The 16,389-nt window shown below is 41.4% G+C and overlaps 1 protein-coding gene across 1 annotated transcript; it reads left to right on the top strand.

Moving 5' to 3' along the window:
- Nucleotides 1-598: 598 nt before the first annotated feature.
- On the top strand, nucleotides 599-6,380 carry rpn1 (ribophorin I). The gene is made up of 10 exons (XM_020633137.3): nucleotides 599-962; nucleotides 1,614-1,678; nucleotides 2,172-2,478; nucleotides 2,574-2,783; nucleotides 2,877-3,069; nucleotides 3,208-3,307; nucleotides 3,395-3,533; nucleotides 4,789-4,908; nucleotides 5,039-5,284; nucleotides 5,372-6,380. The coding sequence occupies exons 1-10, from the start codon at nucleotides 711-713 to the stop codon at nucleotides 5,552-5,554; spliced, it is 1,815 nt and encodes a 604-aa protein (XP_020488793.1). The 5' UTR covers nucleotides 599-710; the 3' UTR covers nucleotides 5,555-6,380.
- Nucleotides 6,381-16,389: the final 10,009 nt, after the last annotated feature.

The following is a 16,389-nucleotide window of genomic DNA, read 5'->3' as shown; positions in this document are numbered from 1 at the left end:
CCATTTAGGCCAGAAGAATAATGGAAACTAATTAAAATGTGTATTCATTATGTTACCACCGCACATGTCATGCCACAGTTATATTAATCAGTGAAAATACAGTTGTGCATTTAAATGAAAAGTTTTATTAAAAAGTCATGCAACTGTACCTCTTACAGGTACACCTCTGAGTGTGTGGCCTTCATGGCCAACCCTGGCCTGCTTCCGCCATGCTTCCAGGAACCCCCGCAGCTTGCAGCGGTCCCCAGCTACAAATGACCATGATGTGGCCATGATATCCTCAACAGGCTTGAGGATATCAAGGCTTGTATAACATGTACATTTGTAAAAAAGGTTTGAATAACTATTTGAATAACTGCATTTTACTTGTAATTAAGAAATTTGGTTTTGTGAAAGTATTTTAAAAATTAAATAAAAAACGTTATTATTTTATGATACATAATTAGGAAGTCCAGGTGCATGTGTTGTAATAACACTGTTCATTAATTTGTATTTTCAGATCACCAAAAACAATTTATTGTCTTTGTATCAGATTTCAAAGTCTCTTCTTCTAACACAGTGCGTGGTTGTAAAGAGCGCGCAGTGACGTCATTACGTCGGACTGAAGGCAGCGTCATCCTTGCTGCTGTAGAGCGGCACGTCGGCCTTTCTTCGCTGCTCTACATTTCACACAGATTCCTCCCTTTCGTGTCCGGCTGTAGTAGCACGAAATGCATGTAAACATGGCTCGGAACTCACAACTTGTCTCCGCATGCATGTTACTTGTGGCCGCTGTGAGTTTAAGAGTTTCGGCGGATGGTTTGGTGAATGAAGAGGTGAAGAGGACCGTGGACTTAAGCACTCATCTGGCCAAGATCACCGCGGAGATCGTGCTGTCTAACCAGGGACAGTCTGCCGTCAACAGCTTCATATTAGCTCTGGAGCCTGACCTGGCCCCGCACCTGGCATACATCGGAGCTTCGGTAAGCAAACCTCAAGTAGCTGCAACAAAACGGACTCCCAATGCCTGTTCCCGATTAGCTAGCTTTAGCTTGTTAGCATGTCATAGATGTATTTGCTGCACCAAATACGTGTTTCTCTCACATGTTGCCTTTTTCCGTGTTACATTAGTGCGAGAGCTAATGGTGTTATGTCTCTTGGGGTTACTGCACCATGTTTATGGAACATATAAAATCCCAGACACTAGCTTGGCTGATGTGATTCATTGTGGTGCTGCGGGCAGTCAGCTCTGCAAGCTAGGAAGTCAAACAGCCACAGTTAGCTACTGTTTTAAGAGATATGGTGAAAAGTACGAGGTACAGACTTGAGGTCTCGTGCTTTGAGTGGAATTGCACCAACAAGCTGAACATACATTTGATTAATTAATTTTGAATGGCTAAGTATGTGGGTTACTAGTGTTAACTTCCGCAGCGCTGCACGCTCTGTCAGTGGCTGAATGACACGTATGCGCTGGACAGCTCACTTCCGTGTGTGACTGCGCAGGCCTGCCCCTTCTATGCATGAAACCGTAACAATGCACTGAGTTTGTACATAGATTTTTTTTTTTGTTGAGAAGCTATTATTCAGTAGATACTTCACTTATTCTGTATGTTTTTTTTTTTGTTTTGCCAAAGGTGAAGGGTGATGAAGAGGAGGATGGCACACTTGAGCTGCAGCAGACAACAATTCAGAGCCAGGGGTAAGACATCAGACTCTTACATTTTGTCATCTAGAAACACGGTCAAGTCTTGACGTAAACACGCCAGAAGCCGACTTGGGTGCTTGAAACAACCGTTTTATTATGTCTGTGACTGACTGAATGTGTTGACTCAGTGGCATTCATGAAATCACTATTGCTCTCAGCTTTAAGCCACTTTATTGTGCTACAGTTCCTGCCCACAAAACAAAGGCTTTCTTGTTAGGGTGATTTCTGTTGGTGGGTTTGATCGATAATATGGTGTTTTAATCTTAAAGCAATCATTATGACCTCTTGGATGACAAATATACTCGTTACTAAATGTTAAGGTCATTTTAGCTGCAATCTCCATGTACAATTTAAAGGAATGATGTCCTTTTTTTTTAAGAATTCAAGATTGCATTTTGTAGTACCCGATGATTTGCAGCAACATTCATCCGTGCAAATGTATCTTACCCATGTTTGTCTGTGGCAATTCTCATTTCTCCTGATTTAGTGGGCAGTTTTACAAAGTCCAGCTGCCCTCCAGCCTGGCTGCAGGTGCTCAGCTGAAAGCGAAGGTGGAGCTGACATACAGCCATGTCCTGAAGCCCTTCCCCACACATGTCACGCAGGCTGAGCGCCAGCTGGTGGTCTTTCAGGGGAACCACTACTTGTATTCCCCATACCCCACCCGCAGCCAGACCACACGAGTTCGCCTGGCCTCCAAGACCGTGGAGAGCTACACCAAGCTGGGTAACCCCAGCAAGAACGATGAGGTCATCGAGTACGGACCCTTCCGGGATGTGCCTCCGTTCAGCGAGGTATAACTCTGAACGCATGACTTTAATGCTTTAAGTGAAGCTTCCAAGAAATTTGCATTACATTCTGTCTTGTGCTTGTTTTTTTTCCTCTCCAGGAAGCAATGAGGATCCACTATGAAAACAACACACCCTTCCTCACCATCAGTAGCATCACTCGGACCATTGAGGTCTCTCACTGGGGAAACATTGCAGTGGAGGAGACAATTGACCTGAGGCACACAGGAGCAATCCTGAAGGGGGCTTTTTCACGCTATGATTATCAACGTCAGTCAGACAGCGGCATCTCTTCCGTCAAATCCTTCAAGGTGTTGTTTTTAATACAGATGGCTGTTGTCTGTTTGTTCTCCCTTTTATGATGATGACGATGATGCTGACTTTGTATTCTTCTCCCATGACAGACTATCCTTCCTGCCTCAGCCCAGGATGTTTACTACAGAGATGAGATTGGCAACATCTCCACCTCCCATCTGCAGGTTCTGGACGACTCTGTGGAGGTCGAGGTCAGGCCTCGCTTTCCCTTGTTTGGAGGCTGGAAGACCCACTACATCATCGGCTATAATCTGCCCAGCTACGAGTACCTTTACACCCTGGGTGAGTTGATCTGTAGTTTCCTTAAGTACCAGCAATATAGTAGAAAACAGATTGTTATTATGGTCTGCGGAATCACTTTAACACAACCAGTACCTCTCTCGATGTGTTTTCAAAGTGTCACATGATTTTACCCTCCAGGTGACCAGTATGCACTGAAGATGAGACTAGTAGACCATGTGTATGATGACCAGGTCATCGACTCACTCACTGTGAGAATTATCCTGCCAGAGGGCGCCAGGTCAGTGTTTGCAAAAATCAACATACATTCAACCTGAATTGATACTTTTGAATGCTCATTGATCATGTTCCCATCATGTTTGAACAGAAACATCCACGTTGATACACCTTACAAAATTGATCGCATGCCAAACCAGCTGCACTACACATATCTGGATACCTTTGGACGACCAGTGCTGGTGGCGACCAAGACCAACCTGGTGGAGCATCACATTCAGGATGTTGTGGTAAGATAAACAGTGTAAAGGGTGGACAGTTTGGAATTCTCCATAATATACTGGTGTTCATTATTTATGAGCCGCTTAGTACAGGAGGCTTATACCAGCATGATGCTGCTACAGTGTTTTTAAACACATTTACACAGTTGTGATTGAGCCTTATATTCTTTTTTTTTAACTTCAACAAATGTAAAAATCTACTGCACTGAATGTTTTCCAAGTAGATTTTAAAATTGTGTTGTACTAAGATAAGATAAGATAATCCTTTATTTATCCCACAATGGGGAAATTTACATTGTTACAGCAGCGAGAATCTTTGCTCTTACAAGAGCAAAGATTACAAACAAAAAGTGAACGCAGTACAATTTGAAAAAATATAAAATAGATCAGCTATTGACAAAAGTGTAGTCCTTAATATTCCGTGTAACACAGACATGCACACAGAAAAACAAAATACAATGTTTCTGAAAATGAGCAGAGTTCCTTTCCATATTAGAAGAATGAGCTTTGGTTGAGCCACGGTCAAAGCAAATCAACTGAATAGGTTCTGTTAACATGAGTCCTTCGTCTAGAGCTAAGGAGGTTCTGACTGGAGGTGATGAATTGGTAAACCAGCTCTGTTGAGTAAAGGTCAGGACAGAAAATATAAACCGCCAAATCAGTAATTTGATTTTGTTTTGAGGATCTGAGACTTACTAGGATCTAGTAAGTCTTGAGGTGCTGCTCGTTGAGCTTGTGCAATAAATGTTGGCTTTCTTTTTAATGGATGAAAATGATTTCAGTGATTAAAAAAGGATTCAACAATATTTTCTAAAAAAAAAAAAAAAGATTGCCCTCTACAGTTGAAACTGTTGGCAAAAGCATAATCTGGAAACTCCCTAAATTAGACTTGTAAGCTGTTTAACTCAGATTTATCTGAACATTCAAATCTGATAGTGAGTTGAGACAAGGTCAAAGGAACAATCAAAGGATTAGCATCAAATTCACCGGACTTCTGTCTGAGGATTGATTTGATAAGAGTTTGTCCTCCAGTTTCTGTAACCAGCAGCGTCCCTAAAAAGTTTCTCAATTACAGAGAAATACTGCTATTGCACTGTAGAATGTGTGTAATACATATTCTGATTGGTTAATTGCAAGAGCCATTCGATGAGTAGTGAATGTGTACTGTGATGGGGAAGACACTTACTTAGTGAAGACTTGTATGAATTTGAAACGAGTTATGAAGCTGCAGATCTAAACCAGTAATTCTCTGTGTGGTTCCCAGGTTCATTATAACTTCAACAAAATCCTGATGCTGCAGGAGCCTCTCTTGGTTGTAGGAGCCTTCTACATTCTTTTCTTCACTGTCATTATCTATGTCCGCTTGGACTTTGCCATCACCAAGGTATGACAACTTAATCCTTTTAAAAAAAAAAGTCTGATGCCTCCCCTATTGGCAGACATTGGTGCAGTTTACATCTTTATTCAGTTCTTGTACTTATATTCAAACCAAGTTTAAATAACTTTTGGTTCAGGACCCCGCAGCTGAGGTGCGTATGAAGGTGGCATCCATCACAGAGCAGGTGCTGACTCTGGTCAACAAGCGTCTTGGTCTGTACCGACACATGGACGAAGTGGTCAACCGCTATAAGCAGTCCCGTGACACTGGGGCTCTAAACAGCGGGAGGAAGACTCTGGAAGCGGACCACCGAACCCTCACCAACGAGATCAGCTCGCTGCAGGCCCGCCTCAAAGCGGAGGGCTCAGACCTGGCTGATAAGGTGAGTTACACAGGTTTGAGAGCATAGCAGGATCGGCATGAGTTCAGTATGTGGAAAGTACAGTGATGTTAACACCTTTGGTCTCAGGTCGGGGAGGTGCAGAAGCTGGACGGCCAGGTGAAGGAGCTGGTGTGTCGCTCCTGCCAGGAGGCGGAGCGCCTGGTGGCAGGGAAGGTGAAGAAGGAGGCTTACATAGAGAGCGAGAAAAATCTGACCAGCAAGAGACAGGAGCTTGTGAGCCGCATCGACAGTCTGCTGGACGCCCTCTAAAATACCCCTGCTTGACTAGCACACATAAACAGACACACACACACTGCTACAACATACAGCCAGCTACTTGTACGTGTGAGAATAAATTAAATGTGACTCATTCTTACACCTTTTTTTTTACCATCCTTGAACTCAGACATGGACTTTTAACACCTCATCTTAATGTCAGTAATGGGTTTATCCAAACACTTGTGCCTTTGTGCCTTGTGATAACCTCGAGGTCACTGTGTGCTCGGCTCTACAGCAGCTTCATCAAAGCTTCTGGCTTTTAGTTTTTGGGTTTGTTGAGCTACACTTAAATCTTTGTCACACCTTGCTCAGACTACCCTGCATTTTTATGTTTAAATCTGGACATTGTAATTTTTTTTTTTCTCCTACGTTTGTACGGTTATGATTTTTTTTTTTTTTTTTAAATAATAGCTGAGGGGTCTAAGTCTCATGTCTTTACTCACATATGCTGTAATGTAAGATTGAATCATCTCCGGATTGAAAGTATAAAAGTCTGTTCCAATCTTGTCTCTTTTGCACTTACAACTTTTTTTTCTACTCGGCCCGACAGGATATTATTTGGAAAATGTGAAGCTCTGATTCTGTGTCATCCCAAAAGCTCTGTGTTGATGCTCACAAATTCATATTTTCTACATTTTGTATGATTTTTGTTTTGTTTTGTTTTGTAAGTGGCATTTTTTTGTCCATGAGATTAGTAAGTACGTGATGAGATTAGGTTGTATGTGAGAAAAGACACGGGAGATGGGACACAGAATTTTGTGAAATGGGCAATGATATGGAAAGCTGTCACATTTGAAATAAAGGTTTGAGAAATCGATTGCTTTGCATGTAAGATAAACACAGCAGGTGTATAAAGACAGATGATGTGGTATTGATGTAATTTTTTTACTTATTTGGACAGGTGTACTCGTTTATTTGGGGAGCAGTACCCTTGGTTTATCAGAAGAGGGCGCCATTTTGTCAGAAACCCACTAATCATGCTCTGTACTGCATTTAGACTCATTCAGTGCCAATAAAAATTCCACTGAACTTAAAGATAAGAAGTGTGTCATCCTCGCACACATTCACACTTTGACTGGTGCCACTTTTAAAACTGCTACTTTGGAGGGAATTTCCAACACATTGTTTCATTCCTTATTCAAAAGGAACCACACCCTTCACCCTCTCCTCCCAAGTAAGCAGAGCAGCCGCCGTGCCTCCATCACAGTCAGAGCCCAGGACAAACATCAGGGTCAGTCTGAGGTCACCAGGGGTCCTGGCAGGTCATTTCCTGCTCCATAACAACAGGCCCTGTTCCCCTCACAATGATCATGTTAACATATTGTATGTGCCATACAATAATCATTCTGAAAAAACCCACAGCAGTGGGAAAGCAGAGACAATGTCTGCTAGCACTGATGCTCGGTGCTGGTGGAAAAGGCCACACAATGGTAGTTTTGTTAGTGTGTTTGTACTTTAGTGGAGATTTAGAGAGCCTCTGAGTCTCATTCTCACAGTAGAACTGACTGACTGCTGCTCACACACATCCACCTCCACGCTCACGTCTGTTTCCACCCAGTGATGATGCTAGGACACAATCTGAGACTGACGTGATCGATGGATTCCTTCAGGGAGTAAACTACATTTTTATATAAGTAAAATAATAAAGTTGTTGATTGAAGAGAACCTTAATTGATTTGCAGCCTTTCAGTTTTGCTGTCTCTAATAAGTAAAATTTTTATTTTTTGCAAAGTTACAAAGTGCTTCACAAATAATGCAGAAATATTAAAAGGAAAACAAATATTGGAGAAAGGCTGGCTTTATGTCAGGATGCTAACTAGTGTCAGTGTAAAACTAACACTGGATTTTTCTACAGTTTACATTTTGTAAATCAAATTTCTCTATCAAATGTATTGGGACAGAGAAACAGAGTTGAGAATTCTGAACATGTTTCCCAGTCGCTGTAAAAAGTCATGATACTAATAAGTGATTTGAAGCAATATTATAATCGAGATATATTTCAGAAATTCATCCACTTCATTTCATTAGCATTTTTATTTTGACTTATTATCCATACAAAGATGGTTTATATCTTATTTGAACCATTTCTGTGGATATTAAACAACAGACTGTTTTTTTTAATTTTTTTTATATATATATATATATATATAAAAAAATAATAATAATATATATATATATATATATATATATATATATATATATATATTTATGGGCTGTCAGCATTAACTAGTCAATCACAATTAAATCAAGTCTTTTATCATGGTTTATCCAGAACAGAAGAAGTGAAGTGAAATAAAAAAGGTTCTAACTTTTCTTTAACAAACTGTGTAACGTGTGTGGGTTGTGAAATCTTAATTTTATACCTTTTTTACAATTTGAGTATTTACATAAAGCCTGGAAAAGCAATTAAAAATTGTGCACAGTATGTTTGGACAGTCTAAAGCGCAAAATCAGAAACCAATTTTTCAATTACAGTTACCCATAAATTAGCTTTAGCTAAAAGCTATCCCACCAGCCAGTCCTCTCAAGTTTGAGTACAGTCACTGCAGTTTGTCTTAAATTGTTTTCTTACTCTTACAATGTCCAAATCTTTTATTTTTTGTTACAAACATCTATCGAGAGTACTTTTGATGAAGTAAACCTACATCTCAAAGTCTGTTTCTGGCCTTATTTGACCCTCTTTTCCCTACAGCCTTCTTGCCTTATAGAGCAGAACAGCAGACCATTGGCTCTTCATTCTCACAGATCAGAGTATACACTGAATAAACATGTGATCATCATCTGTAAGAGGGAGTCAGTCACTTGATAACTGTCTATTCTTCTTTTTCGGAGAAGAACCTTTAACCGGTTGGTCATCTATGGAGTATTCTTTGGTCTAAAGGTTAGACGAATACTGGCTCTAAGCTTTAAGAAGAAATTACATTTTTCAGCACACACTCATACAGCTTTTTGTCAACCTGAAATGTTCTGTTGATGGATTAACTCTCAAGTTTGACTGTTAAACCATTGATGGGACCTTTTCTTGTGTGGTATTGGTTTATTGGCCATTCAGTCTTCTCAGTTCCAGCACTGTGCCCTGGTCCAGGATGTTCTTACCCGTTGCAGAAGAGCTGCGGTTTATCTGCTGGCGTAACACGAGCAGAATACTGTTTAAACCGGAATTCATGTGCAGCACTGTATCCTGATGTGGCCAACCCTGTGTGTGTGAGTGTGTGTTTGAGGTGGATGAGAGGTTTTGTGAAGCATGTCGGACTGGTTTGGCCATGTGGTTGAGCTGTCATGGTGCACCCTCAGGCACAAAGTTGATTATTATCTTCCTTTCCTGAGGTGCAGAAATGAGGCAGAGAGTGCTCCTTCTTTATCTTCCAAGAAAGTAAAGAATATGCAAAAAAAAAACTAAACTAAACAGAAGTCAAACTAGGTATCAGTTTAAAGGGTAATCCACAAGCCCAGGGTCCTGAGACGTTGTTGTGATTGATTACATTGAGGGCTCACCTGCAGTACTCCCTCTCTTAATCTTTCTCACTCTAACCCCCCCCCCCCCACCCCCCAAACACACACACACATACTCACCCACCCACACATACACAAAGAGAGACAGAAGTCACCAGTCAGGGAACAATATCCTGCTCAGAAGACCCTTCACAGCACACTCTCATAAATCACTGAGACAGAGCCACCACCCTCACTGTCAGCTTGTTATTATGCACACACGTACACTAACACACACACACACTCAGGTCAATGTCTCTGACATATATTCATTCAATTCTGTCAATCGTCCATCCCAGAAATAAAAGTATGTCATCAGCAAGAAGAAATACGACTCAAATCTAAACTCAAACTCAGCTCACCTGCGTTGATTCCTCCTGGCTCTGTTTAAAACTCACAACAGTCGCTCTGTGTCCCACTGTGTCCTCTGCACTGGCAATTCCTCAGTGACAGGGTGCCAGGATGAGAGCCTCCGAAAGGGGGAGGTGAGGAGGTGAGGAGGTGGATGAAAGCACCCCGTCTAAGGTCCGGGGGCCGTGCGTCCTGTGCAGGTGGCAGGTGTGATCGGGCCGGGTGCAGACGCGTGAGGGCGAGGAAGCGGAGCACAATGAGGGTGTCTGTGGCCCTCGTTGCAGCTGCGGGAGGCAGGGAGGACGAGGTTGACAGATAAGATGGTCAGACAGAAGGAAAGACAGAGGAAAGGGAGGACAGTGTAGAGTGTGCAGAGATGGAGATGGGACTTCAAACAGAGGATTGGATCCTGGGTGTAGAGAGATGCATTCTTGTCTGGCATACAGAAGAGAGAGCAAGACAGATGGATGGCACAAAAAAATGTTAGCCTCAAAGTCCACGGTTGACTTCTATCATGCAGATGTTTACATCATGTACTTTTTTACTCAAAGCCTCTGTGCTGGGCATATATCTTTGTGCATACTGATGTCAACCTCCCTTGCCGTATGGATTTGTATCATTGAGACATTAATCCTCTTTCCTTGCTGCCCTTGTGTGCAACTGTCCACAGCTCCCACTAAGACCTGCTGATCTCTGCCACATGGCGCTCCATCAAAGCACTGATGGTCATGCTTCTCAGGGCAAGTTTTGCACACAAAAAAAAAAAGCACCCGTGTGCGTCAGTGCAGAGGCTAAGCAGCAGATGAAGGTCTGACGCTACTTTAGACTTTGTATCATCTTTGATCACATGAAGGGAAATGAAACAAAGCTGCTCTCTCCTTAAAAAGCACTCAGCTGAGTATGTGCGCTCTGACACACACACACACACACACATTTCCTACTTTCTCTATTGGACCTGATGAGAGTGACAGGGGCACTTCCCATTGGCTTTGAGAGTGGCCCTCTCCTTCCCAGGGCAGCCAATTTCCCCTACTCCAGAGCTGATAGGAAACTTTGATTGTCCACTGAGCTCAGGAGAGACAAAGAGACTTTTCCTCTTGCAATCCACATATCGCTCCATCACATCTCCACCTACAATCTCACTCTTCACTTGCTCTACTCATCTTCTCCAGCATCTCTCCTTCTTGCATTTTCTCGCCTTATTTCCATGAAAATGTACTTGCTTTCTGTTGTGGGCTGCTAAAAGTGAGTCCATTAAACTGGCATTGGCTGCTTTGATGGGCAGGAAGTTTCACTTCATGTGGTGACATCTGCATCCTGTGACACAATCCTGTCCTGTATACATGATCTACTGTCTTGGCTTACCACTGTCCTCTGATAGCATTCCTAAATATTAACACTGTCAGTACAGGCAGATGCTGCTAGAAGCTATCACATGCTGATTTGCATTTGTGTTGGGTGTGAAGTGAACTGAGAAAGACAAGAGTGTACAGAGTAAGTAAGGGTTCAAACATGTGGAGAGAGCCAACAGGAAACATCACACTCTCTCTCTCCACCCGATGCTGGCCCTCCCTGGTAACACACTTCCTGTCAGAGGTCCTCTAACTTCCTGTCCTGCCACCGGGAATCCCAGCTGGAACATTCCAGCTGTGGAGCAGTCCCCCTCCCTCTCTGTGCTAATGATTATTACTTTTTCTACTTGCTCTATCATTTAAATCTTTCATGCAGACATAGCATTCCCAAACATAAAGTGACATAAAGCACTGTCAGTTTAGGGCTACTGCTTATACCTCTGGTCGCCAGGGGTCGCTACATAACAGCACATTATTTCCTCTGTGAGCTCACTGCTTCTCCCCTGCAGTGTGAAACTCTCCGCCTCAGTGCTGTGGATACAGGGCTCTTCTACCTCCTCGGTAGACTCTCATGTATATTACTGTTTTTTTAAGCGCAGAAAATGCGTAGTACCATTAGTTTAATGGCAGCAGATGAAATGGCACATGCATGTTCATAAGTGTGCATACGCGCAACGACCATATGGGGTGGAAAAGACGTAGGTTTGGTGACTTTGTGTTTGACCTTTTCAGAAAGAGAGCTAATCCTGAGCTATAATAGACTCCGGGACCGATATGGAAAACTGCTGCATCGTTATCTCGGTTGTCTAGGAGACCATCAGAGCACCGGGGCCGGTGGAGATGCCACGGTATTAAAAGAGGGAGTGTGTGTTTGTGCGCGCGCGCGCGCGTGTGTGTGTATAGGGGAAATGTATTTTTTTTAAAGTGTCACTCATAAATACTGCACTATGAACATAACATCACTTTACCACGTTTTGCCTTAAGTATTATTTTTTGATTGTTGAAAATCAGTTACCATTGAAAGACACGAGACATCAGTGAATGTCTGGGGCGTGCTCGTTGAATTAAACTTCACGCGCAGGACATCAATTAATAATATAGTAGGTTTTCTATGTCTCACATTGGTAATGATATAATGTAAACCAAATGCACCAGCAGTTGATTTAAAAGATAAGACAGGCCTTAGTGAGGCCCGCGTTTAGCCTTTACTGACAGGACAAAACTGAATCAGAGAAAAACTAACGGTGCATGCTGAGCCTATTTGTGAAACTGGAGATAATACCAACCGTTTCGATGCGTTTCATTTGCACAAGTACAATAATGGAAACAAAGCTTATCACGTGAACTGCGTTTCATTGTGATATCTAAATTTACCCCCAAAATATTTAAATCTTACTTTATTAAGTGATCAAAGTTTGCAAATGAGTGATAAGATATTTCCCTCATTTTAACTTATTTAACTCATTTTAACTTAACTTTGTCATTACTTTTTCTTTCATGTTCTTTAGTTTTTATTACTTTTTAGTTTTTAGTACTTTACATGCACAAATAAAAATAAAAATAATGGAATTGAAAAACGGCACAAAACTATAAAACTCGTGGATTTCCTAAAGGTGGTCCAGCCGAAATATAAAAGGATCTAAACCTTGCAGTAGTAATGGGACTAATCAGACAGATAAGCATCATATGACAGTGATGTATGTCTTATAAGCTTGTATTGATATGCAAAGTGTGTGTACCTAAAGTCTGGCCAATAAACTCCCTAATGGTAAATAGGGCTTATATATTGGCAGTAGCGCAGCAGCGTATAAAACGTGTAAATATTTCTCATTCCCTGTGCCTATCTGTCTCTATCAACTTGCGGGATACCCCCCCCCCCCCCCCCCCCCCTCCACAAATGATGCATTAGATGCATTGAATGTATTTGTTGTGCAAGTTTGAAAAGGCGGCGATAATCTGGGAGTGAGAGATAAGGAACACCAATTTATTCAGCAGCACTTTGGACCCCGCTCGCAGCCCCGGTCGGTGCTGACACCCCCAGCAGTTTGCTGATAACGATTAGGCCATTTATTATCTTCACAGAGAACAAAGATTGCGTGGTGCCGATGAAATATTACCCCCGGTAATAATCAGAGGGAGAAGGGCCCCGGCATCTACTGCGGTGTGCAGAGAAAAGCGTCCACACACGTCCACACACAATCACACACACACACACACACACACATACGGAGTCTCGTGCAGAACATGTATAAAATTGATTAACAAAGCAAGTTCACAAACACAAACCTAACATACACAATATATTGTATATTCTGATTTAGGTGTGCTGATTGATAAAATCGGTCATTTCTTAACATACAACAAAACAACATTTGCTATAATAGACTCATTTGGAGGTTGTTATTACAGGGTCTACCGAGATAATATCCTGACATGACTTAAAATAAATTATTTGATGTTATATAAGTATTAACTTTTATCTTAATATTGGACCATGAACGTCTGCCCTGATTGAATTGATATCTGAAAGATATTTTAGTCGTTGATTCCCAACTTATTAATTCCTCTTAGATTATTGATTTTAAATAGATTTAAATGTAGGCTACTGTGTTTACAAATAAATATTTCAGAATTAATAAGTACCCCATAGTCTACACGTTGTAAAATTAACCTCCTATTTAGAGACTATAAACAACAATCAAGCTTGCACTGCTTTTCTAGAATACTTTTCTTTCCGGAGTGGACAATTTAACACCCTTTACTTAAAAAAAAATAATAATCATCTTAAAAAGCCTCGAAGGTTAGTATGAGCTATGGTGTATCGAAAAACCGAAACGCACTTATAGAAGTTAAGCCTGTTCTTTATTCTGAAGTTATTGTTCCTTGGACGTCAAAAGATGCCAAATATCGAGATTTAGAGCTTTTACATCTTTGCTTCAGTGGTTTTAAACATTAAAAGAAATGCTATTAATTTAGTCCGACTTCACATTTATTTTTTATCTTTTCTTTCCTTTCTCTTCTTTTTGTGTGAGTGTTCACTCTGGGGAGCACGAACTCCGAGTTGCAGAGGTCCTCGCGCCCCTTGCACCTGCCTGGCTCGAGCGCCGCGCACGGGCCCAGGTCGCGTGCAGGAGATTTCAGGGGCTTTGCATGTTTTACAAAGTTGTTGTTAGTGTGGGGGATATAAAGGCCTAAAAAACATAGGGAGGGGGGCTTTTTTTTCTTCTGTTTAACACAGTTAACACAGGAGGCGGGGGAGGAGCAGGGGTTCGAGTCATGAAGTAAAATCTCTGGAGGTCAATTTGAAGCGGAGCTCTCAAAGTTACACAACATTTAAACTAAAAAAAAAATAACAAGTGTCAATAACAAGCATACCACTTATTGTATGTACACACGACAGGCTGAACATCACAGAACATGTATTCACCATCATTATGCTTTCTGTGGCCACAAGCTGTGAATGTTGGTCATTTCTATCTTAGGCTAAGTTTGCCTGTATCATCTTCATGGGACATGTGGGGACCATGCAGGGACTTTCGTTGACCCCCGACAGACCAGAGGGTCATGTACTAATTGAAGTTATTTCTCAATAATAGGCTAAGCCCTGAGAACTGAGAAATAAAATAAAAATACCCATGTGTCTAAGCAGGTACTCAAAACAAAATTCTACATTAATGAATAGCATAGGCAGTTTCAAAAATCAGTCTCTGGTTTTGCAGTTGAGTGTGGGTGACTGGAATCCTTATGAAAGATAATATGCTGACACTCCGTGTAAGGGGCGAATTATTAATCACCTTTTTTTTCCTATCAGGTAGCCTACTACTGCTTCTGCCAGCTTCTGTCCATTTAACGGGACCCGGAAACAGGCTGCAGGCTGACGCGCAGTTACGTCGCTGTATTGCTGCAGCCTCTCCTACAGCCGCTCAACTTTTTGCTCATATTCTCAAAGGTTTGGACAGAGAGAGAGAGAGAGAGAGAGAGAGAGGTAGAGGGAGACACTAAGCGCAGACATACGTTACGCTCTCTGCAGGCTGGTGATACAGACAGCAACCTTTTTTTTTGGCAGGACAGCATCTTTAACAAGCTTTCCCCTTCGCTCTTTTTCCCTCGATGTCTTTTGGAGAGAAGAGAAGTGAGGCGATGAAACCGATGCTTTCACTGGTTTGACTCGGACAGCGCAGCCGCTCCGCTCACATATCGAGACTGGTGCAGGTCAGTGAGATATCATCAGAGCAGGTTTTAAATGTTCCATGAAAATGCCTTTGTTGTTTGTAATTTAAAATAATAATAGACTATACTCTTATAGCTATATGTAGGCTAATTGCAACTGTTAAAAAGGTCTAATCGAGGGTTATCATTCATCACAAATATTGTGACAAACACTCCTTTTTATGTTGTCGAGCTTTTATTGATTGAATGATTTTTGTGCTAATTCATTAAAAAAAAAATAATAATTGTAGTTTATAGCCTATTTACATGTACCTTTTACATTTTTTAGGTTATTCTATTGAGGTTTGTAAACCCTAACATCTGCAGCACGATTAAAGCAGTGCAGCATGCATTGTAAAGATGTTCTATTTATTCAAAAGATAATGTATTAAGTGGCACTGTCGGCTTGTTATTATACCAGTTTGTAATCAATTTCTTTTTTCGAATGAGCTTGCACAATAACAGAAGTAATATGTCTAAATCAAAAATGCATGCACAGCCAAATTAAATGGGGAATTTGTTCTAAAAATTCGGAGAATTCGTGTGTTCACGTAATTACCATCAGTAAGCTTATCAATTTTATTTCATGTCACTCTCTGTTGCCATTGGCAAGGAGTTATTTTCCCTGAAAAAAAAATCCCTCGATCATGAAATGGATTATATCATCAGCATGATATTAATGTCCAAAAGTAGCCCATTCAATTGTCACGCTTTCAAATGCATAAAGGACATGAGCAGAAATCTTTCTTCAGCAGGAAGAGCAATCACATCAGTACAATGGAAGAGCAGAGTGTGCACAGGCATGCAGCAGCCGGAGTCTATACAGCAACCTCTCTCTATTACCTGTGCAGGATGCTTTGTGTTCTGTGCTTCAGACAATGAGGAGTACAGGAGTGATGTGTGAATGAGAATAGAGTGTGTGTTAGCATCATTTTGATTTGAAGGCAAACGCAGTGAAAGTAAAAAAAAAAAAAAAAAAAAGATTTTAAATTAACGGATGAAGGGAAAGATGAATGAATGTGCAGATTAAAAAAAACAATGTTTGAAGGGTGTCTGCCACTCTTATCAGGCTGTTTTTATACTATGCCTTTTTGCCATAGAGAACTTTTTCAGAATAATTCAAAAGAGGCTGAGGCTATAAATCTATGAATCATCTGCTCCATTTCTCCTCATGTTAACTATGTCCTGCATTATTCTGAAATGTTGTTATTCTGTACTCAAACTGCATAAATGGGAGGGAGTGCGGCTCTCATGGCAGCATCCAGGCTCCTATCCCAGCAGTTAGAGGGTCTTGTGTCTGGGTGCTTGTGACTATAAAGCCCCCCGGTGCCCTGGCTCGATCTAATTAGCCGTGAGTAAAGGGGACAATAATGCTTCAGCTGGTTTGTGTCATTCTCTTCTCTCTGGCTCTGCTTATCTTCA

The sequence above is a fragment of the Labrus bergylta genome, chromosome 5, assembly GCF_963930695.1.
Source record: "Labrus bergylta chromosome 5, fLabBer1.1, whole genome shotgun sequence".
In the NCBI taxonomy this organism is placed as follows: domain Eukaryota; kingdom Metazoa; phylum Chordata; class Actinopteri; order Labriformes; family Labridae; genus Labrus; species Labrus bergylta.
The sequence above is the reverse complement of the archived record's forward strand: the minus strand, read 5'-3'. Positions and strand labels throughout refer to the sequence as shown.

Coding starts and splice junctions, on each gene's coding strand:
- rpn1 (XM_020633137.3), top strand. CDS start 711: ATGCATGTAAACATGGCTCGGAACTCACAACTTGTCTCCGCATGCATG. Junction 2,784..2,876: donor CTTCCGTCAAATCCTTCAAG/GTGTTGTTTTTA, acceptor CTCCCATGACAG/ACTATCCTTCCTGCCTCAGC. Junction 3,070..3,207: donor CGAGTACCTTTACACCCTGG/GTGAGTTGATCT, acceptor TTTACCCTCCAG/GTGACCAGTATGCACTGAAG.